Below are 27,285 nucleotides of genomic sequence, written 5' to 3' on the forward strand. Positions count from 1 at the left end.
GTTAATTTCAAGGGTGCATTCCTGAGCTTAAATCAAGTAACTTTCTCAAAGACACCGATGTTCTAATTAAGTCCATTTCGGAGATAATCCATAATTTATTTTTTTACTATAAGGCCTCTACAAGCGTGTACACTTGCCTTAGGGCCGGCTTACATATTGATTAGTGTTTAGAATGAGTTCATACATTTGCTACTAAACTTAAGTACAATCTCGGTCGATTGATGTACGAAATGACATTGATATGTCACAGATTTCAATTGTTTGGTTGAGTTAAATGTAATGCCCGTGTTACAACAACGCTATATGCTACATTTAATTACTTTTTAAACAAAAAAAAAACAAAAAAGAAAACAAAAAAAATTTTTTTTTTTTGAAAATTAACTATGCCATTTAGTTCTTATAAACGTACTTAACTATACCCCGAAGTTAACGGAATTCAATAAAAACACGGTGTATAGTAAATTAAAGAAAAACAATACGAAATTTATGTGTAAAAAAATACAAAAAGTTATAATATCCCAGCATACAATTACTGGGGATCGAACCCAGACCCTCTGTGCAAACAGAAAAAGCGAACGTTTACAAACTGAGCCAAATAGTTCTTAGATGGGTTGACGAAATTTAGCTACTCCTTCTCAAATTAAAATTAGTTAAAATTAAATATCTAAATACCGCCTAAACCAGCGATAATTTTTTTCTGCATTTTTTGCTATTAACTCTGTAAACATGTCTCAAAAAGAAAAAAGTCTTATGATATCGATACGACTATTTGTTTAGGCGCCAGGTATCACGACTCCGCCATTTTTAAAAATTTCCAAAAACCGGATTGACAAAAAAATTTTATTTAGTCATAAAATTCGGTCACAAAATTTCACGAGAATCGGTTAAGAATTGCGACCTGTAGAGGAGAACATCCGGACATACGAAAGCAAAATGCCCGAGTCAAAACGTAGACCTTCGCTTCGCTTCGGTCAATTAAGGCGACAAGAATTTCCTCTTGATAGATCTATAAACCATTTAATCTTTCCTAAATAACTTACCTTGTATAATATATCCTCTTGCCCTGAATTCCCAACGGGTCTTGATCCACCTCAATAATCTTCCTATTCTACAGTAAGTATTCAGATGGTCCAGAGATGTAAGCTCATCAGTAGAGCTGCTGCCAATATGGCCTATATCGCGAACGTGTGTTTTAGATACCCGCTTCTGATAATATTCCTGATTCTGATGCTGCTTTTAGATAACCGCTTGATATAATAAAATGCCATTTTATCCTTGCTTAAGCGCTTACCTTGTATATCCTCCTGCCCTGAATCCCCAGCTGGTCTTGATCCACCTCAATAATCTTCCTATTTTGCAGTATGGCCTTGTACTCTGGCCGGATAGTCCGGAGATCTACGCTCATCAGTAGAGGCGCTGCCAATATGGCCCATATCGCGAACTGCGTTTTACTCTGCTCGTATGATAAGCCGAAGTTACCGATGATAAGCTGGAAATTGAGAAAACAACGTTTAAAAAATAGTGTGTGTCGTGTTAATATCATGTTCGTAACGTCAGGCCAAATAATAAAAGTGCAAGCTATTAATTTCCGTTTCAAAAAGTCGTATACCCTTCCTGAAATAAAATTTAATATCAGTAGGAACACATCCGTTAACGTTCTAATAATTATAGTTTTATTAATCGATTAAGTTTACTGTTTATATGTTATCGTGTTATGTGTTGCACGAATAGACTACGCCTTATAATGCAATGAAACGAAGTGTTTTAATAATAAAAGTGAAATGTTTATTATCCCCCTAGCCTACTTTGGTGGCCCACTGCTGGGCAAAGGCCTCCCCTCGTATATTTATTATATTGATTTGAAACTAAGTGTGCCTCTACTCTACGAGAACATAGCTCGCTGGGCGGCAGTCCATAATGCGCTGTCACCGCAAACCGGGATCAACAACGAACAGTAGGCGAACAACACGCGAACGCGAACGTGAAGCGATGCGGCGCGGGGTGAATCAATCCTTTGATACCTATAGAAGTGTCTTACGTGGACGATCTCGTTGCGAACGCGAACGCCTTGGGCCCGCCGCGCCGCGCCGCGCCGCGTCGCGTTCGCGAGTTGTCCGCTTACGTAAGACGCAGCGTAGATGCTCAAATATCGGAGGAATCTCGAAACATGCGCGTAGAGTGTAAAAGTTCAAAAATATAAGCGTTAATTTAATTAATTCAGATTAATAGGTTGCCAGGGTCGATAGTATCCTAAACGGCTAGTATCACGTGCTGATAATGATCGAAAGCTTATTCATCATATCAGCCCTTTATCGCCCACTGCTGAGCATAGGCCTCTCTTCTAGTTCGCCACTTGTCCCGGTCCTGAGCTAATTTCATCCAGAAGTGACCCGCAATTTTCCGGATGTCGTCCACCTAACGAGCCAACGGACGCCAGGCGCTTCTTTCATTTGAAAGCGGCCACCATTCTGTTAACATTTTAGTCCACCTGCCATCACTCTGCCTAGCAACATGTCCGGCCCAATTCCAGTTTAGTTTGGTAATGACGAAAGCTTATTGTTTACTTAATACTATTCTAGGATATATTCTAATTCTAACCATGTCAGGGTCGTTCCAATGTCCAGGCCCGGCGTTCGGCACGATCACGTCCTGGTGGTTTCCGTAGTAGTCTATGATAGACTCGACGGAAGCCCAGGAGTCTTGTATGTCGTCGAAGTTCCGCCACAAGTTGCAATGCTCGATGATGGAGGAGAAGTTTGGCTGGAATTTGGAAATTATACGTAATTTATTGATCATTCGATTAAAAAGGCCGAGGACTAAGACAAAAAGAAAGAAAAAAAGCATAACTGGATTAAATTTTTGACAATATCAACCAATCAAATGGTAATTTTTTCGTCTACGCAAAAGTATGATTTATTGGCCAATGTGCATAATAATTTAATAAACTATCGAGCTTGAACTTTAGCCTACATCTCACTGTAGATATCGTAAAAAAAGTATTTACGCCGCCTTACAGTGCACTTATATTACTACAATTACGGCTGCACTAACAATTAAAATGATATAGTCGACCATACATACCTTATGGTCGACTATATCATGAAGCGAAGCGCTATAGGCGCCCGCAGTACGCAGATGCGTTTGCCAAACTCAGAGTACAGTCGCCATCAGATATATCGGAGCGGCCAAGGTGTTCACAATATCTGAACACGCACTCTAACGCCCTGACAATAGAGGCGTGTTGAGATATTTTTGAGCACCTTGGCCGCTCCGATTTATCTGATGGCGACTGTACCTACCCTTGATTCATATTAGCCGGCTACATTAGGATGTCCAACTTTCCATCTGCATTTCAGCGTAAGTATATCTAATACACAGGCTGACTGCAAGAGTGGGTACACTATTAGTCGACCAGTCCGGTTGAACTTACGTCCAAACTCAATATGCCTTCGCTCTTCGTCAGCAGGTTAATTTAGGATAGTATATAAGTTAAAATATCACCTGCATTCCAGCATATATCTGATATACAGGCCAACTGCAAGAGTAGACCATCTGTCGTCCAGTCAGGTTGAGCTGGCGGCCGAATTCAGGGTACCCGTGGTCCATATCAGCAGGGAGGGCGTAGCACCCGTCCAGTTTCACGTAATCCACGCCCCATGACGCGAATGTGGCGGCATCTGGGAAAATAAATGATTGTATAATTTACCTACGTGTTAACCTGGATCGTAAAAATGAATCGTATGGCATCCTTTTTTATAGTCGTCGCACACGACAAAAATCATTGACATACGTATATCTAAGGACGGGTCTTACGGGCACTAAGAATGGTGCTAGTTCAGCGGTGTCAATCACAAATTCAAGCCAATCGTGCAATCTAACGCAACTAGTCGCCATTGCCACCAATCGCGCGCGTGATGCGGACTCATCAACCAATCGGACTCATCAACCAAATGGTCCTCGCTCAGTTTGGTGTCACGGTATGAGCCATATGGCACACTCCGCGACGCTGATTTTCAGTAAGGCCCAGTGGATGGACTAGGTAATGGCACCCAGTAAATGGATTATATGGACCGAATGTACAAAAAATAACGGAAAACTTAAATAAAATTAACAATCAAATTAAATAAAATTTGCCTACAAGTCTTCTGGATGCTTGTGTGTATGTATGTAGGTATGTAATTAAATGTCTATGCGATTGGTAAGTGTGCGTGTGCACGGTTGCCTTTTGCCTCCTCGAACCTCGTGCTTTCATTAACACATTCAATACCACTAAGTGCTACGGGTTACGCTCGTAGCGCGTAGCCACGGTTTCGTCGTATGTAGCGCGTAGTCGCTACGAACAGTGTACCCGACAGTCGGGTTCTTGGTGTTGAATGTGTTAAAGACTGCTAAAATCATTTTGATTGCCTTGCTTTTGATTTTGCCATAGCCAGGTAAAAAGAACTCACACGTTACACACGTGCATGGATATATAACCATTTAGATAGATAACCATTTATTAGCTTGGCTTTAAAAAGGAAATTGTAAAACGAGTCCATCATAAGAATGACACATTAAACTGCACTAATGAATGCATCAGCCGGCAATTAATCTTGCCAAGGCTGCGTAATTGAGGAAGGCAGGCTGTCCCGATCGATCGCTTCTGACAAATTGTGCCATAAGTTGGTTCCTATGTGTAGTCACCAGTTTGGCACTGACATAAACGCTAAAGAGAACGCAAGTAATATAAATATAAATTAATTTGCTAGAAATGTGGTAGGTACAGAAATAAGGTGTTAACATGCAATTATGCGAGTTCAGCACATTTCGCCAATATGTTTTTTTAGCCTACCAGTATCTTAGCTTTGTGTTTTGAGCAATTTTGAGTTTTTATATGTTTTCCGAGCAAAGCTCGGTCTCCCAGATATTACCTATTATTTGTTTAATCGTATGGCGCATTATATAATACAGATACCTACAGTATACCTATTTAAAAGGGCTATACCTACATTACTAGTAGGTATTTGTTAACGTCGGCTAAACCAAGTGTTATATAACATATATTCATTCAAGTCATAGCTAGTTCATAAAACCTACAGGATATTGCAAGTCCTAGCTAATGGACTTGCCCAGGAGACACGTCACGAGTATTGCAACACGCCTTTGGACTCGCCCGATTACACAATTCAATATCAATTGCATTTAACACTTTACATTCCAATTGTAGTTTCTTTAAGTGTAAGATGAATTTAAAGCATGTATAATAGTTTTTATGTAATGTGAAGACGTTTATGCCATAAATTACTGCTCAGCTGCTCGATATGTTGGCTCATAGTGGTGTAAAGATTCGCCCACACTGGTGCTCAATAGTAGATTGTTAACCAAGGGTTGAAAGGCACCCATTTCTGTCGAGGTAGTTTGGCGCTCGAACGCAGTGAGAGCGCCAATAGTCCGAGACGGAAATGGTGCCTTTCACCCGAGTTAAACACTCTACTTTTCATATCGAATGCGAGGAAACCAAACAAGACAAGGCAATTTTGCAAAATCAGTAATTGAAGTACCCATTAGACCAACGGCCATGATTTTTTTCCTTAGGACTTACTTGCAATCGGAGACTTTACATGTGTGAAGATTAATAACCCCTAGCGAAAATCATTTAGATTGCAATATTTAGGAAAACACACATTTTTTAACAAACTGCAGTCATTTTAAAATGATTTGTTCATTATAGTATGAAAATCAGCGGGATTGCCTCTTACTTTTTAATTTTATACTTTTTCGTTCTAAAAGCCGCAACACACTACCGGACCGCACCGCGACCTTGGTGCGCCGCACCACATAATAACATAATAAAAGTATATTAAATAACAATTTAATTAATAATATAAGAACATTTTATGTTGTATTTTATTTTATTTCATGAATATAGTGCTAAATAACTTTAAAAACCAATTTAATATCGTACAAACGTTTAACTGTGGCTGTATAAGATTCTGCCTTTGCTCATTTACGCAAGTGTAAGGTTTAAAAAAATATATTTGGTGTATTCCTTTTGGTTCCCGCCTTATGAAATCGAGTAAATAGAAAATTCATGAAAGAAATCAAGAATAATATGTTTTTAACAATTAACTTACATAATTTTTTATAAAACCAGGATCAACGTGGGATTAGTAAAATAAACAATTACCAATTGTTCCAGGCGAGGAAATAAAGACTATTTTTCCATTTTGTTTCCACCCAGTTGTTCGTGGGACGGGGACGCAGAGGAGTACACCACTTTTCTGCGCTAGAGCATAAACGTATCACTTTCTGCGCACCTTTTAGAACAACAACGACCCACTTTCAGAGCATGAGATATGAAAAACAACTAACGTTATGCACCGTACACTGACGCTACTCAAAATGCGCAAAAAATACGCAATTAAATTGAGCTGCGTCAAAACCGCAACAACTAATTGAATACATGGCGTTCTTATGGACGTGATCATACCGGGCAAATATGTAGAATACGCATCTGCAACGTTTATGAAAGTTGAAAGAGGGTAAATCTGTCGTGTCACTCATGTGTCATATGTCGTATAATACATGCCAATAGGGAATATTAGGCAAAGCTCTACGTAGGTGGCACCACTAGCACATACAGTAAACAAACCTCATTGACATCATCAATGACACATCATGCGTCACTACTGTCACTAGGTTAATCACATGGCCTACCGTGACACGACAATCAAAAGTTCGCTTTCTGCCTCTCTATCACTCTTGCTTATTCGATCGATAGAGAGGCAGATAAAGAAATTTCGATTTTCGCGTTTCACAGTTCGCCTTGGTGCATCAATGTCATAGTGAAAACTTGTCAAAAAACTGTTTAAGGCCTAGTATCTATAAGTTACTCTATGGTTTACTAAACAAATTAGTGCTGCACTCTGGGGGCAGAACATTGCAGTAATACTCCCTATTAGAGGAATTTTAATTAAAGTTGTACACTACACTTATTTTGTCACTACACTACACTGTCAAAATATACTAATATTTCTTGACCTCCCCCGTGGACAGTACACCATAAATTAGTCGCTTCACTGCGTTTACGGTGCGTCTTTGGAGCAGTGGTGTGGCCGAGTCTTTAGCCTAAAGTAGGGTAATAGTTTTCTCTAGAACGTTGATTTGTAGTCTGTCCATTGTTCGAAATGCAAATATAATTGAAATCGACGATGACAAACGAGGTTTCTTGTTATGACGAAAATATAAATTATTTTATATTGTTTTATTATGTAACTCGAATGACAACAATAAATAGTTAAGTGATATTTCTTTATGAACTACTGGATTTACTATGGTATAAAGATTAATGAAATAAATATTAGCATCTATTTGTTATTTAAGCCCGCAGGTTAGTAAGCGGTAGGCGTAAGTTTGGCGTGCGTGCCAAAGTTACCGAATGCCTTGATTATGTAGCATTCTTTAATAATGAGTTTAGTAATGTTTCATCATGTAAACATACATAAAGACAGAATATATTAGCTGGTATGCACATCACAGCAGGTGAATACTGCAGTGTAACCTTTTGAGAACCATCGCTCATATTTAAAAACGCCAGGCACACGCCTACATAATTAGCAACGCTTGATTTCAAAGTATGGAGGATATATTGACAGCGTCCGCAAACAACACTTAGTCATGAGCAATAAACCTCCATAGCGTAGCTTAGTTCTCTCTCTCTATCACTCTTCCATATTAGTGCGACAGAGACAGTTGCGTTTCGTTCGCTACGGAGCGTTAACGATTGGCATCTTGGCTACGCACCCAGGTGCACCATCCCACCAACCCGGGGTTAAGCGGTTAAACCGTTAACCCAGTGTCAAATTGTATTGGTAACCATGGTATCTCTAGGTTTAACCGGTTAACGGGTTGGCGGTTGGCGGGATGGTGCTATAGTTCGTTTTTTTAGCATTAGAAAGAAGGTAAGCGACCTTGACATGTCTTTTAATTGAAAAACTCATTTTAAAAATCTGTAACTATTACTTATGAAAGCAGAAGAATATAGATTATCGTATTAGATTCATAATTGTTACATATTTGCCGCGACTTATTTTTAAAACGTGTTTTTCAATTAATGGCCCAGTTAAATTAAGGGTTTCACCTCGGAATGAGAGATAATAAGCTGGAAACTCGTATACACCTTCGTTATGACGTAACAAAAGTTCTCTTGAAAGTCGACGCATATATCGTGTGCGCGTCGGAAGTTATTCCAGGTCAAAGGTCATAAAAATCGGTTTTTCGCGGATATCAAATTTTCTATAACTCCAATGTTGTTTACATGTATGTAAGAATTGTAGGGCATAAAATTTGCGACGAGTTAAGCATCAAACATTTCTTCATGCCATTAGCCGTTTTCAAGATATACGGCATAGAAGGCGCAGCGGCACGGAAAACGCACTATGACGCAAGGCGAGCTGGTAATCTGTGTGAATAATACCATCTATAAAGTTTTTTAATCGTTAAAATGACACTTATGGATCATACATAGATTTTAAAACAAAAGTGGCCCCTCCTGTGGACATTAGTTAACAGCTTGTGTGTAAATAAGTAATGATTTTATGACATAGTTTAATACAAAAAGGGTACCACTTTATTGAGGTTTAATCAGGAAATTAAGCTTTATAAGCCTTTAACTTAAGGTATTTCTACAGGAAAGAGGTAGATTTTAAGTACTAATAATATAAGATAATGTTTTCACATGCTTTAATTTAACTCCCGAAATCTTTATCTGTAGTTAAAATAGCGAGTTGAAGTAGTTTTCAGTTTATTCTTATTCATTTTCTTTGTTAGAAAGTACATTGTTTTTGTTTCAAAAATTCAAAAATAGATTCCCCATCCTTAATTTATCCGGAAATGATATACCACATGCCCTAATATTTATGTATAGCTTTAGAGATATGATGATTCAATTGAAGCGCGGCAGCGTCGAACTTCCCCCCTCACCCCACTAAATGTGCCGTGGCTCTCGATGGCTCCCGGTTAGAATTTACTCAAGACCAGCTAAGAATCAACTGTGCCAAGTTTCAGCGCTTAGTCACAAAATGCAAGGTGTCGTTCACTATCCAACCAATTAATAGTACGTATGTCTTATCACTGCGCTTTCTGTGCCCTATATCTTGAAAACGGCTAATCTCATGAAAAAACGTTCGATGCCTAACGTGTCACAAATTTTATGCTCTACAACTCTTCCCTACATGTAAACAGCGTTGGAGATATAGAAATCGTGATATTCGCGAAAAACCGATTTTCATGAACTTTGACCTTGAATAAGTTGTGACGCGCACACGATATATGCGTCGACTTTTAAGAGAACCTTTAAAATGTCATAACGAAGGTGTATACGAGTTTCCAGCTTATTATCTCTTCATTCCGAGGTTGACCCCCTTTTTAGGCTTAAGATGACTGGCCTATAAAAGACATGTCATGATTGTTTAACTTTTTCTAATGCTAAAAAAACGAACTATAGTGGCGCTAAGTATTCAAAGTGTAAGGGTAAGTAAGGGTAAGACGAATACCTCCGGCAAGATGTCCAACGACGCCCGGGTACCCGGCGCACGTGAAGTTACCGTAGTCCTCGTAAATGCCGAACTTGAGCCCCTTGCTGTGTACCTGCAATAGAACATTTACCTCGTTAGTCTAGGTCTACTTGGGTTGCTCATACTCATTTATCCATAAAGCCAATTTACATGTCAAAATAAAATTAGAACTACAAAAATGAGATCAAAATTCAAAATAACTTAAAATAAAAGTCAAACTTAAAATTAAAGTTACGATTAAAAACAACAGCCAATTTACATGTCGAATTAAATTAGAATTACGGTTTAAATTAAAATAAAATTGAGATCGAACATAAAACTTTACAGCTTTGGTTAGAAATGAACTTCCACTTGTATTACAAGTTACAAGGTTTTGAGAATCGGGCCCCTGGTCTACTTTCTATTACTTTTGACTAATATCAAGATCAGCCCTTTATAAAAAAAACTAAAACATTAAATTAGAAAAAAACTCGAGGTATGGCAAAATCCGACCAAAATTGTTTGAAGAAAATAAACAACTTCGCAATTATCATAATAGGCAGCTATAAGTACGTTAGTTTTTTTCTTATTTCCTGGTCTTAAAATAAAACAATATTATTAGAACAATCACAACATAACTTCGAAAAAACCACAAACCAAATCATAGTATGTTAAACTATGGTAATAATCTCTTAATCTAAATAAGCAACTTGATAATGAAAATGTTGGAACGACTCTAATTACGAAGTAATTACTTAACTATTGTTCATTGTAATAAAACACATGAACATTGCGATATCTCGTTTGGAAAAACTAACTGTGGCGGAGAGTCAGATTTATCTTTAAGCTGAAGCTAATTTGTGACGTTCCATGCATAAAGGGTCCTTATGTACATGGAGCATAAGGACCCTTTAGGCATGGAATTTTTGGCTTTCTATCCGACTACGACAAAGCCAAAATGAAGGAGGAATATGCGAAAATATCAAAAAATTGAGTGGCCGGCCTGTCGGGATAATTTTTTTTTAATCCATGCAGTCATAAAGAGGGAGAGGGAGACATCCTAGAAAAAAAAAACAAATATTGTGACCATCTTCCTCCTTTAAAACTTTGAAGTCAAAGACACAAATAGATAGTAATTAGTAACACATCTTTGTTGCCAGAGAAATAAGCATGTGTTCCGATATATTTGGTCACTTTACCCGTCACTCTGTGCTGTGAACTCAAAAATTACCTACAAGTATATGCTACTTAGGACAGTGCGCTTTTTTAGTATGGGATTGGGTATCTGTACTAATATTATATGATCTGTGCCGTCACTATCATCTGTTTGCTGCTCACTGTACCTACTCGTTCTATTCACTTTTTAAAAATTAATCCATCATTAACTATCGCGATCATTGTAACCTTTTTGCCTGTCAGAAAAAATGTAACCGCAGATTTATGAGCAGACAATCTGCCCATTGTCCGTCATTCTGTTACAAAACGACCAGCAAAAACGATATCTATGATCGTAACGATAATTTAAAGTCATTCACTTCTGGTGTAATAAGTTAAAAGTCAAGGTTGTTAACAACAAAAGAAAAAGAATTGTCCGTTAATAATGCAATTATTGGTTATATTTTTTCTCCTACTTATAAAAGTTATAGTTAGCATTGATCTTGAAGCACAGATCAAACACGATAAAAAAGTATTTGATGCAGTAAGACTTGAAACAAATCGTTTCTGGATTAAATGCTATTGTTTTGTTTCAGATAGGTACTCAATAAAATACAAGGTGTCCATAATACTCACTAACCATTTTACGAAAATTTAATAACTTTACTTTTTAACTATTGATGTAAAATGGGAGTCAGCTGTAAAATATACTGTTGAGGAGAGTTGCAAAAATTTTTCAAACGTTTCGAAATTTGAGAAAATTATTAAAGAAAACTCAGAAAACTTTTAGTTTGGAAACGGAAAATTTGAATCCCATACAAACACATGGTAAAACTAAAACTTTTCTATAAGGAAATTTCGCAAATTTGGTCCGTTTCTGACTACCATCAGTAGTAAAATAATGAATATCTAGATAGTAGACCATTAAGATCTTTGCAAAATAAAATAAACATGTCTTCTATATAACTATTAAAGTTACAACAATATAGTTACTCAAGAACAAAACAATAATACAATTATTACGCATCTGCAACACCCAAATAGTTAGGAAACACAAATCACCGTATCAAATCATTAGGTACACGTCTCGTGTGGTTTCGCGAATTGCAAAATAATATATAATGATATATTTATAACGAGGTTGATGTTTCAATTTAAATCAATAGTAAAAGTTGTTTGACGAACGACCTAGCCAGTTCCAAAATGTACTTTCGCCATCATTATAATTTAAGAAGTTGTTAAAGGAGATTTATGATTCCAATTAAAATATAGATCTTTGTTTAAAAATGATTTTATTTTTCGTCTGCACGAGATCACGAATGAAACTAATTGCATATAATTATTGAAACAATTAAATGCAGTATTTGCTCTATTGAGCACCTTATTTCAAAGAGGGTGAATATTTCGAAGATTTATGTGATCGTGAATTTTTATTTGGTTCATCTCTTTTTCATTTTTGATTTCCTAATATTATAAAAGGCTGATCTGTTTAGATTTTACATGACCGTTACAACTAGCGGGATTTTATTACCTATACCAAAACAGTAAATTATAATTTGATTTTCCCTGCACATATTGTATGTATCAATTGTTATAGGTAATACTTTGAACATTGGCTAGAAATTATTAGGCCGATCTTTTATTGGTTATCAATTTTTTTTCTTATGATTAGTATAAAATTTGGTTGGTTTAAAAGCTGTAGTAACTAAACTAAACTGTAGTTTTTGGTTGAATTCGGAGGAAGATTTTTTGGGACATACAGTGAAATTGCGCTTATATTGTAATCAGAAACACTATCTACTGTCTCTCTGTCACTCTTTATTAATGCGATGGAAACACAGATAGCGTTTCTTCGCTACGGCGCAAACGACTGTCATCTTCGAGTGAATGAATGAATGTTGTTTATTCTCCAGCAATATAATGGTACTCAACTACAAACTAGAGATGTAGGCAAAGTTGCGTCTCTAATATGTTGTCTTTATAGACCTGTTAAAATTAACATTGCATTTTATTGTTCTGTTAATTGCAAAATGCCAGTAGCATCTGATGAAATAGCATCAACATTGCACCATAAATGAATGTTGCAATGTTTGATTTACTGCCCGATTCGAACTTTAAGACACGTCAATTAATATATCTAGAAACGATACGGATTAGATGTGTCAGTGTCAAAAGTGACGTTTTGTTAGGTTTGTTCAGAGACTAGCACCACGGTGTATATCTAAAACACGCAACAACATAAGTTTTGTAACACATAACTCCGATTTTTAAAACAAATGCTAAGAGCAGCACTCATGACATACATACAAACGAAAACATAAAGTCGTAGGGTAATTCGCCAGTAACTGGCCACTGTTAGTAATTGGCCACCCTGAACTAAAAATGAATTCTATTCACCTATAAACAGAATTCATTTTAGTATAAGGCGGCTAGTTATTGAAACCTTATACTAAAATTAATTCTGTTTATAGGTGAATAGAATTAATTTTTAGTTTAGGGTGGGCAATTACTAACAGTGGCCAGTTACAGGCGAATTACCCAATGTAAATACATCTTCTTCTTTTGCTGTCATATCCTAGCGGGCGTCGGCGGCCACCTTTGCAAACTATTTCCTATTCTTGGCCAGTCTTGTTAGCGTGGCCGCGTCCTTGATATTTGTCCATTTATTGATGTTGTCGAGCCACATCATCCCCCTTCTACCCCTCCCCCGTTTTCCGTCAATTTTTCCTTCTACGGGTATTATAACTTTCAACAGATTATACTTTTCATGTCTATGTAGATGTCCAAAATATGCAACTTTCTTCGCTTAACTGTGGCTACTAAGGTAAACGTACTAGTATTCGACATGCTAATGCCCAATAGATAACACCTTGCTGCCACCTCTATTGACAATGACTTAAGTTTCAAGATGACATGTACTGGGACCGCGTCGAGCACCAGGGGCCCGTTTCTCAAAAGCTTGTAACTTGTAATACAAGTGGAAGTCCCTTTCTAACAAAAGCTGTCAAAAAGTGACATCAGCTTGTATTACAAGTTACAAGCTTTTGAGAAACGGGCCCCTGTACGTTTACCTTATTTCCTTTTTCTTTTTAATTATTTTTAGGATTTCTATAGGTATTCGTTATTCTTGCCATGATACCTACTCTCAGCTGTACAACATTTCGAGGGCCAGATTAAATACTTTTGCCAGAAACTCAATGACCCCCATATAAGTGGCACCTGATGAAACTGCACCGACGTTGCACCATAATGAGTGTTGCAAATTGCAATGTTCGATATATACTGCGCCGATTCGAACATCGAAGGCTCGGCGAGCCGGGTTCATTTAAATGCCTATCATCGGGCACTAGCCGAAAGGGTAGCAGTGCGAATGTAAAGCTGGGTGCACATTATTGAACAAAGGTACTGAGATTTATCGTGACTTATTGTTGGTTGGACTAGATCAGGGGTCTCCAAATCCCGGCCCGCGGGCCAAATCCGGCCCGCGACACGTTCCAATCCGGCCCACCGACACCCAAAGCGAGTACCCATTGTCCGGCCCGCGGGAGCCAGGCTCCAGGGGTTCAGCATTCATTGAGAGTGGAACTGTTCCTAACAGCAGCAACCAGACACCCTCCCCCGGCGCAAAAGCCGACGGTGGCCCGCACGAAAGTTTCTGAGGCGCAATATGGCCCTCAGGTAAAAAATTTTGGAGACCCCTGGACTAGATAATCCAATTGAAATAGGTTTATGGCACAAATTTAATTTTTGGTACAAGCTTTTATCGCTGACTGTACTTTTTCCACATGCAACGAATACTCATCGAGACAATTCTATAAACCCTAAACTCAATTAGGTTGCGTTGTTTTATCACAGAGTTCCTATGCCCACCTCCTGTCTAATATCTACCAACAGGTTATTTACTCTTATTAAAATGATCATTAATGAAAAATCATTAGCATTTTGATGGCCTATTTTGATTTTCATTTTGTTTAATAATTAGCAGTGTCAGAGGGATCCCAACACCTGTGTCAGTGTACACCGTTTTATATCATGTAATCCAACTTCGAATTCGAATAAAATAAATCGGACAAGTGCGAGTCGTGTTCGCCCACCGAGGGTTCCGTACTTTTCAGTATTTGTTGTTATAGTGGCAAGAGAAATACATTAGCTGTGAAAATTTCAACTGTCTAGCTGTCACGATTCATGAGATACAGCCTGATGTCAGACAGACAGACAGACTGACAGACGGACAGTGGAGTCTTAGTAATGGTCCCGTTTTTACCCTTTGGGTACGGAACCCTAAAAAGTAAGCGTATCTCGGGTAAAAACAAGCGACGACGCGCCAGATTTAAGCAGGTTTTCTAAGGGGCCCACTGATTAACAGTCCGCCGGACGGTATCGGCCTGTCAGTTAGAACAAAATTTTGACAGTTCCGAACAACTGACAGGCCGATACCGTCCGGCGGATTGTTAATCAGTGGGCGCCTTAAAGGGTCGCACCCGGGCAGACCGCCGCGCGCAAGCAAATATATTCGCGATTTTGTATTTCGAACGAGAATTATAAATTGTACAAAATTGGACTACTGGGTCTAAGACACCTTCCTTATACTGTGCCTGTGTGTACCAGCCTTACAGCTCGAACCGCGTCGTGCGCGTGCGACGGTTGCGCCAACTCGTGGGAACGCGCGTTTCGAAACACTGCGCAATGTAATGAATAATGATAGCTAATAACTTCCTGCATCTTCCCTGACGTAGGCATATGTCAATCATGCAGAAATAGGGCGGTTTTATGTGATTAACTAGCGACTCGTCCCGGCTTCGCACGGTTTACACAAAACCTTAACATTATTATACTTACCTACATCTAAACCTTCCACAAGAATCACTCTATTGATAGGTAAAAACCGCATGAAAATCCGTTCAATAGGTTTCGAGTTTATCGCGAACATACATACACACAAACAGACAGACGCGGCGGTGGACTTTGTTTTTATAAGGTGTTTTGTAAGAAGTTCAGATCACATCATCATACTGGCATAATACACACAGATAACAGATAACATGAGTAAGAGCTACTTGCACCATCCCACTAACCCGGTGTAAGCGGTTAAACCGTTAACCCAGTGTCAAAAACTACTGGTAACCATGGTAACTCCAGGTTTAACCGGTTAACCCCGGGTTAGTGGGATGATGCAAGTTGCGCTTAGAACTGTAATCCCTAAGTTGTTGGACCGATGGGTAGTAAAAATATTGCCAACTGCAATTTTTTTTTCTTTTATTCTGACATATTTTGTGTGGGTGGGTTAGGTATTATGGTGGATGTGTAAGTATTTGGTCTAAAATTTTTAGAGTTTTGAAGCAAACCCTTTTCAAGAGACCAAGAGAGTTACTCACTCTTTTAAAAGTGTAATTGCGGCTTTATAGTTTTACAAACATTTACAATACGACAGTTGACATCAATATATCGGTGGTTCTTTGAAAATTTAGAAACTGGCAATTCTTGCTAATCTTTATTATAGCTGGCTAACGGCCTGATTAGAACTTTAAGATACGTCAGTTAATAGATCTAGAATTTCTAGAAACGATATGGATTAGATATGTCAGTGTCAAATGTGACGTTTCTTCAAACCAAAACGTCACTTTTAATACTGACACATCTAATCCATATCGTTTCTAGATCTATTAATTGAGTAATTTCGGAAAATTGCCGACCGAAATAAGATCATGCGTAAACGCGTTCATTGTCCCATTAACATCAAGTAGACTCCGCACTTTACTTGCGTAGCACGTCGTGGGAACCGATCTTACAAGGTCCGCAGATATATCACGAGATACCTAACTATGTTTCACTTATACTTATTGTTAAACCGCCATTGTTGGCTGTTCACAGCGCTGTAAGGGCTGTTTCAACACTGATTGTAATCTGGCGAAAAAAATGGTCATTGTATATTGAGTTACATTGTTGAGATAGGAATTAGGTCCTTTTTGTGGTCCGTAGCGTACTCCCTGACGGCTGCGGCGAATGTTTCGCAAGCAGTCGTCAGTAGAGATGTACCATCACGCTCCGCGATTGTTGCACCATTTAGGGTCCTAGCTAAATTGGTTGTTCAATATGTACGCTATAGAATTTCCAATGTAGCAAGACCCCTAAATGGCATAACAATCCCGTGTGGTGACTGTACCTTACATTACAATCGTGATATGCAACAAAGTAGTTGCCTTCGAAGTTCTATTTCTGCTTTGTATCCAGTTGTCAATAGGCTCGATGACAAATTTTCATTTATAGTATCAATCGATCAGGTTTGTTTTTAGGATCATATGTCTATATGGGACCTATTGCATTAAAGCAATACAAAAGTCAGAAATGATAGTTAAAGTCCGAGAGTCGTACTTCACTCGCGAAACGCTCCTCACAAAACGATAAGACGAAACGAGAGTCCATCTTGAAGTATCGGACAAAACAAGAAAATTGCGTTTTTGTCGGGGAAATATTGCGTTTATGTATATATTTGCTATACAATATTTTTTTTGATAAAATGTAAGGAATCGAATAGTCACCTTACTTGTTACCTTTTTGGAAGTTCAAAAAAAACTTAAATTTTGAAACTTTCAGGTCCTGTGTTTTTGTATTATTTCCATATATTATTTTACTATCCACATTATTGTGATAAATTGCTTATTTGCTATCTATTTTAATAGATTTTGTTATAAAATTCAACATGTGTCATCATCCATATTAAAAACTCTTCGACATCAAGAAATATAAACCGAAATACGTCATGTCCTTTACGAAGGGAATAATTACCAATAGCCGAGTGGTTCAGGCACCTGTCCGGTAAACGGGGTCGATGGTTCGATTCCAGCTCTGGACACTGGAGGCTTTGGTATTTTTTCCTTCGTATATTACATTTATTTCGGTTTATAGGTTAAATAGTAGTGTGTCTACTTAAAAAATACACAAATTAAAATATTTTAATGGAAAGTAATTTAATTTGTTCTTAGAGCAGGGGTCTCCAAACTTTTTTACCTGAGGGCCATATTTCGCCTCAGAATTTTCGCGCGGGCCACCGTCGGCGCCGAGGGAGGGTGGGTGTATCTGCGGTTGCTGCTGTTAGGGCTGAACACCTGGAGCCTGGCTCCTGCGGGCCGGATTGGACCGCTGTCGGCGGGCCGGATTGGAACGCTTCGCGGGCCGGATTTGGCCCGCGGGCCGGGGTTTGGAGAGCCCTGTCTTAGAGTATCAAGAAATATGGCTTTTTTATTTGTTTGTTCAGTATTTTTAGACTAAATACAACAAAAAACTACAGATAAGAAGCATCACCAAACCAGTGAGATGAGCGGTCACTTTGACCAAATTAATAATCGCATAAATAATTTTGTCTTGGACATTTAATGTCTAATCAATTTTAAGATGACGAACGATGGAATAGAAAAGATAATCATCATAAAAACTCTTTAATGGGGCCCACTGCTTAACAGTCCGTCGTTCAGTTAGAACAAAATTTTGACAGTTCCGAACAACTGACAGGCCGATACCGTCCGGCTGACTGTTAATCAGTGGGCCCCTTTAGACTACCATCCGCGCATGCACTTATAAATGCTACATGTAGCTACTAGACTGAAACGACTTTCAATGTTAAGGTCCACCGTGGCTCTTCCTATGTCACATCCACAATTAGTCACACCTATCTGTCTCAATGGTCTGATATTCACAAATTTTTCATACCAGTATAACCTACACAGCAGTGTTACCCCGATCTCAACTCTATACGAGTATAGCTCAAATATTACTGGACAGATCACACTAGAGTTCAATATGGCTCATGAATATACCGTAACGAATGAACTTCATCAGGCGAGAAGCTCCATTCATTGTATACTTCCCAGTAACATTATATTCAGAAATAGGCGTATTGTCCAAATAGTTCAATGTTAAGACGAAACAGGAGCTGAGTTTTAAATATTTTAGGTAAATATACCCGTCTCGCTAACGGAAGCGGCACCTAAAAGTAGTGCGATAAGGACAAGGCGAAAAATCCTGCGTAAAAATCTCAAAAATCGAGATTTCGTACTCCTCTGTTTCCTCCTCCAAAACTTACCCAATCGTAACCAAATTTGGAAATCTAAATGATTATGAAATTATCTGTGTCGGACCGTTTTGCTATTTTGGCTAATTGATATCAGTTTTGAATGCCACGCCTCTCATTGCGGCATAGTCAATTAGGCCATTTTGGCCATTTTTGAAGGGCTCTAGCGCCTTAAAAAACAAAAATATCAAAAAAAGCAAAACGGTCCGACACAGATATTGACAATATTAATCTGTGTTGAAAAAATCATTGCTCTAGCTTCAAAAACCACGGAGGAAAACGAGGAGTACGTTTGTATGGAGAAATTACCACTCCCGTTGGCTCTTAATCATTCAATAGTATCATTCGACTACTACATTTATGCAGAAATGAGTCTTATTACAAATAAATTAAGGTTAACATTTTTAGATACGGTAATCATACGAGCTTTTAAAAGTTAGCTACTCTTTAGTTGTGGTATTGAGATTTGAATAGTTATTTGTATTGTAATGTCAAAGAAGAAGAAATTCGATGCGTGGGCGTTGTTTGGTTATTTAAAAAATAGTTACAGTAAAATTTAATACTATGACTTTTCCATCACAGTAGTCACGGAACAATGGTTATCCGGACCTTTGGGGGGCATGCGCGGAGCTGCAGCCAACACGTAGAGTCCCTTTTGAGACTTTAATTAAGTGTAAAGGGTACATCGAGCGGATGCTGTCTTTGCCCGTGTCATGGGACGCACGCAGAGACAGCACCCGTCAGGGTGTAAGGACTATTGAGTTGATGCAATCTAAAATGAATCTAAAATACTATGACTATTATTACAATACAGATTTTTGTTTTCAGCGAGAACTCAACGCGGTATGTCTCTTTTAGCTATTGCAAAAAAACCCAAAGGTATGAATTTATCCTTTTCACTGTACTAATTAGCTACTTACAAAAAATAGCTCTCTCTGTCTCTCAATTTAACGTTTATCACGTTTACGTGTCTTACGTGAAATATCTGTTGTACTAACTGTTAATAATTAATTAAATTATGACAAAACCTATATTTACAGGGAAATAAATTCAAAATCCATGTATCATCTAGTAACTAGAGTGTCGAAACGTCAATCAAATACGAAAATTCAATGCAAATATTAAATCAAATGACAAGTACCTAGGTTAAAACCTGACCAGGCGGCTTAGCACGGTCGCGCTTTCATCCCTTGTCACCATGCCTGTCACGTTCTAACAAGTATGTAAGTGCGAAAGGGACGCGCATAGTGATAGTCGATAAAAATGGAACCGTGCTGAGCCCGCAGGAATATATAATCACGCGCCATGTTGCGGAATTTCACTGGAACTAATTTTTTCATACTATACTGAAGTGTCACCCTATACATGAGAATAACAGCGCCCTCTTGACAATGATCATATATTACTGGTCAGGCTTTATAGTATCAGAGATACATTGATTAAGTAAGATGTGTAAAATCTAAAACAATTTCGTGCTTCGAATTTGACAGGTAAATGAGATGGCGCTGTAGGTACAGCTCCATACATTTTGCGGTAACTCTCGTTAGTCAAAAGTTGACGTTTGACAATCCAATGACCGCAAAACATATGGCGCAGTACAGCGCCATCTGTTTTGGATGTCAAAATAAGGAGCACGTTTTTTTCTTAAGACTTTACCTCTCTATCACAATCAATTCTCTTTGATAGTATTCTACAATATTTAAGCCAATGTCAATCCGTGGGAATTCGTTTCATATCGATAGCTCTATCAAGGTCACAGCGAGAGTCTAAAATCTGGGCCAAGTTTACCGACTGTTTACACAAAATGACGAAACTTAAAGAAAAATCACGCGACTTACGACCTTTTGTAAAATTAGCACAAATCGACCGACAAGGAAAATATCACTGTGTCATTTTGTCAACTCGTATTTTATCAACAATAAAAAATTATCTACAACTCTATTTGTTCATGTGTAAGGTCTAGTTTACCATAAAAGCGGTAATTAAATACGAAGATGTCAAAGAAATGGATCGCATTATGCATTATGGCATGACTGGTTACTTACCATTGATAATTAATTGCACGGTCGTCAGGTTTATAAAGTAAATAAATACGAGTAGAGTGACAGTAGAACTAATGCGAATTAACCTTTCGTTTTATCGGACTTTGGTATACGGAATGTTAAATAGGAAATACTACTAAGATATATAAAACTGTCAAAATTCGTAATATTGGTAAACTTAATTTTATACAATCAATTTCTCCGCCCGTGAGGTAAGGCGAGGCGAAATAAGTGACTTCATAATATTAGTACTTAATAAGTTTTTGCCTAAAATTTAATTTTTGGTACAAGCTTTTATGCTGACTGTACTTTTCTTTCCACAGGCCTGTAATACTCATCGAGACAATTCTAAAAACCCCAAACACAATTAGGTTGCGTTGTTTTATCACAAAGTTCGTGCATTGCATGTTAATAAAAAGCTTGTGAAAATACATATACATACTTTTATTGAGATTTTATTAAGTTTAGGATTTAAGACTTTGTTTACATAATATATCCAAAAGTAAAAACATTTGTGGGTGATGTATTACATGCAAAAATTAAGTGTTATTGTCCTTTACTCTCAGGAACAGCACGGCTACTATGAGTATTTGACACGCTAATAGCTACTGCGTGAACGTCAAGTGTCAACTCATGGTAGCCGTATAGAAGAGACTTTTGTTTTTGTGTTTGACCCACATATAATATTAGAACCTCTTTTAGATGATGATCTTATAGATTACTGGATTGATTCAAGATCGACATAAAAATAAATCTCTAAAGCATCAAAACAAACAGAATCGTTTTAGCTACATCTCAAGAAGCTCTGGCCTCGTGGCCTTGTACGTGCTTCTTGAAATAGAAGCAGACGTACTGAAGATGAAAGTGTACGGAATCCGATTAGAGGAACCAGTGACCCTTGCAACGTGACTAGGGTCTGAATTAGTTTACCCACGCTGTATAGGTACCTACTGCAGAGAATATCTTATACCTTTAAACGGGCAATTCTTGTATATTTGTATATATTTCGGGGATCTCGGAAACGTCTCTAACGATTTCGATGAAATTTCCTATATTTTTCGAGGGCAAAAATCAATCGAGCTAGGTCTTATCTCTGCGAAAACGCGCTTTTATGAGTTATTACTAAAATGTCATACAATGGTAGAGGAGAAAATCCGGACATACGAAAGCAAAATGCCCGAGTAAAACAAAGTTAAAACAAACAAACTAACCCTTCGGTCAATAATAGTGATGACAAACGAACAATTTACCTACCAGCGTGGCTACCACCAGTTTGGCTCTAACATAATCGCTATCGAGAATGTAATTTGATATTTGGCAGTTGCTTTTCGGTGAAGGAAAAACATCGTGAGGAAACCGGACTAATCCCAATTAGGCGTAGTTTCCCCTCTGGGTTGGAAGGTCAAATGGCAGTCGCTTTCGTAATAACTAGTGCCTACGCCAATTCTTAGGATTAGTTGTCAAGCGGACCCCAGGCTCCCATGAGCCGGGATAACGCGAGGAAGAGATAATGAGAAACAGCCTATGGATAGATAGATGCCTACAATCGCTGACCCTTAAAAGTTTGTAACGATTTGCTATATGATGTTATCTTCTCGAGAGCCGGATTTGAATGAAACATAAGGAAGTAATCGCAACAATCTACACGATAGTACAAACTAAATTATACTTTGAAAAGTTCAAGACCAGAGGCTCTCTTACCCATTCAGTTTATTAAAATATTAATTAAATACAATCTCACTTTTATAACGTAATCCACAAGTACAAGTACTTAGCCACATTCATTTTTGGTCTCAAGGTTTTTAATATAAACGAGTGGTATTGTCCTTTGCAAAATAAAATCAATGTGATCGAGATATTGAGGAATTGCGATTGGGCGTGACCGCCAAAATGGGAAGGTTTTGTTTATAAACATTACATTTACAAAAGTGCTATTATTACGTATTAGTATTGATGATGTGATTGTAACACTTACATGCTAATCTTATGATCTAAATCGTAAAAATGAATTTGATTTACATAAATCGAAATGGTCAAACATTATGGTTAATTATAAATATAAAAGTAATTGTTTGATCGCAAGGGCAGTCAGTTTATGCGAAAAGCAAGTACGATTTTTTTTAGATTAATTGTCAATGCATAAAAAAAGATCGTTCTAAAAGCTGCAACAGACTACCGGACCGCAGCGCGACCTTGGTGCGCCGCACCACGTAATAACATAATAAAAGTATTTTAAATATTAAATAACAATTTAATTAATAATATAAGAAATTTTTATCTCGTATTTTATTTTATTTTTATGAATATAGTGCTACATAACTTTAAAAACCAATTTAATATCGTACGAACGTTTAACTGTGGCTGTATAAGATTCTGTCTTTGCTCATTTACGCAAGTGTAAGGTTTAAAAAAACATTTTTGGTGTATTCCTTTTGGTTCCCGCTTTATGAAATCGAGTAAATAAAATTCAACGAAAGAAATCAAGAATAATTAGTTTTTAACAATTTATTTACTTACATCATTTTTTATAACAAAAGGATCAACGTGGGATTAGTAAAATTAAACAATTACCAATTGTTCCAGGCGAGGAAATAAAGACACTATTTTTCCATTTTGTTTCCACCAAGTTGTTCGTGGGACGGGGACGCAGAGGAGTACACCACTTTTCTGCGCTAGAGCATAAACGTATCACTTTCTGTGCACCTTTTAGAACAACAACGACCCACTTTCAGAGCATGAGATATGAAAAAGACAAGATATATGTAGACATTGTAAAAACATGAATAAAGACATTCGATGAAGTGTCAATCGGGAGCATGTCTTGTATTACAATCAAAAGTAACGAAAATGCCTCATTTTGCATGGAAATGTCTGCGCAAACTGACCTGATTTCATTGCTCTTCAGTGTATCGAGTAATCAAGCCAAACGCAAGTTTGATTATTACAGGAAATCAACTTTCGTTTCATTTCATGCTTAGTTAGCAACATCCGCTATTGTAAGTATCTATGTCAAAGAAAAGTAAAGAAAACCAGTGGATAAGTCTGAGAGTGATATTTAGGTCGACAATTCTAGAATCTAGAAACCTAACGACGGAACTAATACAATTGAAGGATGACTGAAGAAAGTTAGCCGCAGAAAACAATTTGCTTTACTTGAAGCGTAAACGCATAAAGGCAGTTTTGCACCGACTTTGCAGCAACACGGAGCAACTTCAACTTCATAAATTTGACCATATCGTGTCGTTTGTTAGAGTTCCGTACCCAAAGGGTAAAAACGGGACCCTATTACTAAGACTCCGCTGTCCGTCTGTCACCAGGCTGTAGTTAGGTATCTCATGAACCGTGATAGCTAGACAGTTGAAATTTTCACAGAGGATGTATTTCTGTTGCCGCTATAACAACAAATACTAAAAAGTACGGAACCCTCGGTGGGCGAGTCCGACTCGCACTTGTCCGGTTTTTACTACAATAGGTACCACTAACGCACTGCAAACTTTGCCATGTAAAACCGGCCTTAGAAAACAATTTAGCTAAACATCATAATGCTCGCTACATCGACTTAAAGATCGTTGCAGCAATTTTTTGTCGCAATATCAGTGAGACAGTGACCCGTATTCCGAAACAGTAAAGTTCAATTTGCAAAACTAAATGCTTAGGTAAGGAAAGCCGGTTGCGTTTAGATATGGTAGCCAATGATGTGCTTGGGAAATTTGATCCCCATGTTATGTTGGGTAAGACTTACATCGTGCACACTGCCTCTTCTTGGCAATGTATCTTACAAGATACTTTTAAACCATCTTTTTTATTTTTTAGGGTTCCGTACCCAAAGGGTAAAAACGGGACACTATTAGCAACATGCGGATCGCCGCAGTTCGTTGACTCTGTGACGTAAGTCGTAGGTAAATAAGTTTTTTGCAAAAAGAAATAAAGTGGGTCGAAATGGCTTGGTTTCGCAAAATCCATAAAAAATTAACAGGAGGTAATATAATTTATCTAACCAAAGAAAAGAACGAAACACGCGTTCTCCAGGACACAAAATTTAGCAAAAATAAACCAACTGTTGCCCTTGACTTTAGAACTAAAGTCATCGAGGTCAAGTCCATACCACAACTTAATAGCTATTCACCAAGCTCACCGATTCGCTACCGGTCAGCTTAAGACCAAAGCACGATAAGAATCTACGGGAATATACTTCAAGAAAAGAGGCCGTAGCCAAGATAAGAATCGATAATAGACAAAAAACCGGCCAAGTGCGAGTCGGACTCGCGCACGAAGGGTTCCGAACCATTACGCAAAAAAGGGCAAAAAAATCACGGTTGTTGTATGGGATCCAACTTAAACATTTATTATATTCTGTTTTTAGTATTTGTTGTTATAGCGGCAACAGAAATACATCATCTGTGAAATTTTCAACTGCCTAGCTATCACGGTTTATGAGTTACAGCCTGGTGACAGACATACAGACGGACGGACAGCGGAGTCTTAGTAATAGGGTCCCGTTTTTACCCTTTGAGTATGGAACCCTAAAAATCAGTCAAAATTGTAAATACCCACCTATCGCGATGCCAGATGACGAAAAGTCACGTCGTCATTTCCATACATAATTTTAAATTCGCTTAGCCAGGCCCCTAGTGCATCTTATATACAATATGTTTGAACATGGACTTTTGTTGTATAAAATTGTGTTGGATGCAACTTGTACTGTCGCCATCCGATATATCGGAGCGGCCTAGGTGCTCAAAAATATCTGAACACGCACTCTAACGCCTTTATAATAGAGGCGTGTTGAGTTATTTGTGAGCACCTTGGCCGCTCCGATATATCCGACTGAAGGAGACTGTAAGTGCTCGCGGCGTAGCATTTTACACATAAAATTGCACGGCGGCGCCCTCGCGCTCTTCGTAAACTCTTCGTAATGGGTTATGTATGTGTGTAGTCGAGTACACTAATATTTTGTGAATATCTAGAGTTCAGTACGGTTACCATCAGTTTGTCACTGACATAAACGCCGTCGAGAACGTAATTTACTTTCTATACATCCCGTTTGCACTAATATGCGAGTGCGAGCGAGATGTATAGAAAGTAAATTACGTTCTCGACGGCGTTTACGTCAGTGACAAACTGATGGTAACCGTACTGGTGTGTCACTTGCGGCAGAAGTATAATTTTCTGTATTTGGTCGTAACTGCAACACGTTGAGCTGGCGTAAAGGCCAGAGGTAAGTGTAGTTAAAGTTCAACCCGGGTAATGCAATCCGATCTACCTATTTAAACCCAATAATAAAATTATGCTAGGTACTTGTATTATTATGCATTAATTTGACTTGATAAGTGGCGACCGTGGTTAGGTGAATTGTAATAAATCGTATTTATTCCTTTTAAGCGACCTAATTTGATCGTACTTACTTTACAGGGACTACACACAATGATACCAAGTTTCATTACTTTGTAGTTTGTAATACCAAAAACAAGGCAAATCGTTTCTTCACGTCGATTCTTAATTTTAAGGATGCCTTCGAGATCAGACGTAAAATACCAATAAATAGGACTACAGTCAGCAGCAGAAATTGCTAAGCGGGCGAGGTGTTCAAAATGAGCGCATTGTCTTAACAATAAAGTCGCGTCAAGCTCATTTGTCATTGTCAAGGTAATTTTGAACACCATGCCCGCTTAGCAATTTCTGCTGCTGACTGTATATTGTCATCTGGGCTGCGGCCCTACATTTCGTCGTTGCAGTGTTAGCTTTGGTTGGACTATTTGGAAATTAAGGAGGATTATGTACTATCTATTATCAAATTATTAGATACACATAGCACAAAAAACCGGCCAAGTGCGAGTCGGACTCACGCACAAAGGGTTCCATAACATAAATATTTATTTTATTCTGTTTTTAGTATTTGTTGTTATAAGTTGTGTTTGTTAGTGTTTGGTGTTAGCGGCAACAAAAATACATCTATGTGTTACGATATATTTGGTCACTTTGACCGTCTCTATCTATTTGACGCTGACTGTACAGACAAAATGACTTTATTAGTAACCATAAATATACATTATAAACCATTTATGCACTCCACTTTACTTCCAATACCGATGACTGATAAAGAAAGCGATATTAATCATTACAAATCACGGAATGAAAGTTTTTAATATGCATTTTAAACTCTGACGCGGAACTCATTCTTCGGAACAATGATCCAACAAGCAAAATATACTTTATGGCGACGATTTAAGGTTTCTATTTCAAAAACTGTATCTTGTCAATTATGATTTATAGTGTTTAGGAAGTTTCAATTGAAATTCTGTGTTCCGTATTTGATTGTGAAAAGGAAAAATTGGGGCATGATGATGGTGACTATTAAAATTGATGTGAACTGGTTTCTCGGTACTTTACTGATTTAGTTCAACAAATTCTTTTTGACCTGGATTTTAGTCATAATATAAAACACAAAAAACCGGCCAAGTGCGAGTCAGACTCTTGTATGGGCCCC

General features: G+C 37.9%; 1 protein-coding gene across 2 annotated transcripts in view; it reads right to left on the reverse strand.

Moving 5' to 3' along the window:
- LOC134794910 (alpha-N-acetylgalactosaminidase) overlaps window positions 1-27,285 on the reverse strand; it is a 94,173-nt gene that overhangs the window by 9,255 nt on the left and 57,633 nt on the right. For both annotated transcript variants that reach the window (XM_063766762.1, XM_063766763.1), the window contains exons 4-7: window positions 9,534-9,627; window positions 3,502-3,677; window positions 2,599-2,760; window positions 1,292-1,489 (exon numbers count right to left, since the gene is read on the reverse strand). In XM_063766762.1, coding sequence (XP_063622832.1) covers window positions 1,292-1,489; window positions 2,599-2,760; window positions 3,502-3,677; window positions 9,534-9,627 — 630 coding nt within the window. The remainder of the gene's footprint in view (window positions 1-1,291; window positions 1,490-2,598; window positions 2,761-3,501; window positions 3,678-9,533; window positions 9,628-27,285) is intronic.

This window comes from Cydia splendana, chromosome 11 (assembly GCF_910591565.1).
Source record: "Cydia splendana chromosome 11, ilCydSple1.2, whole genome shotgun sequence".
Classification (NCBI taxonomy): Eukaryota; Metazoa; Arthropoda; class Insecta; order Lepidoptera; family Tortricidae; genus Cydia; species Cydia splendana.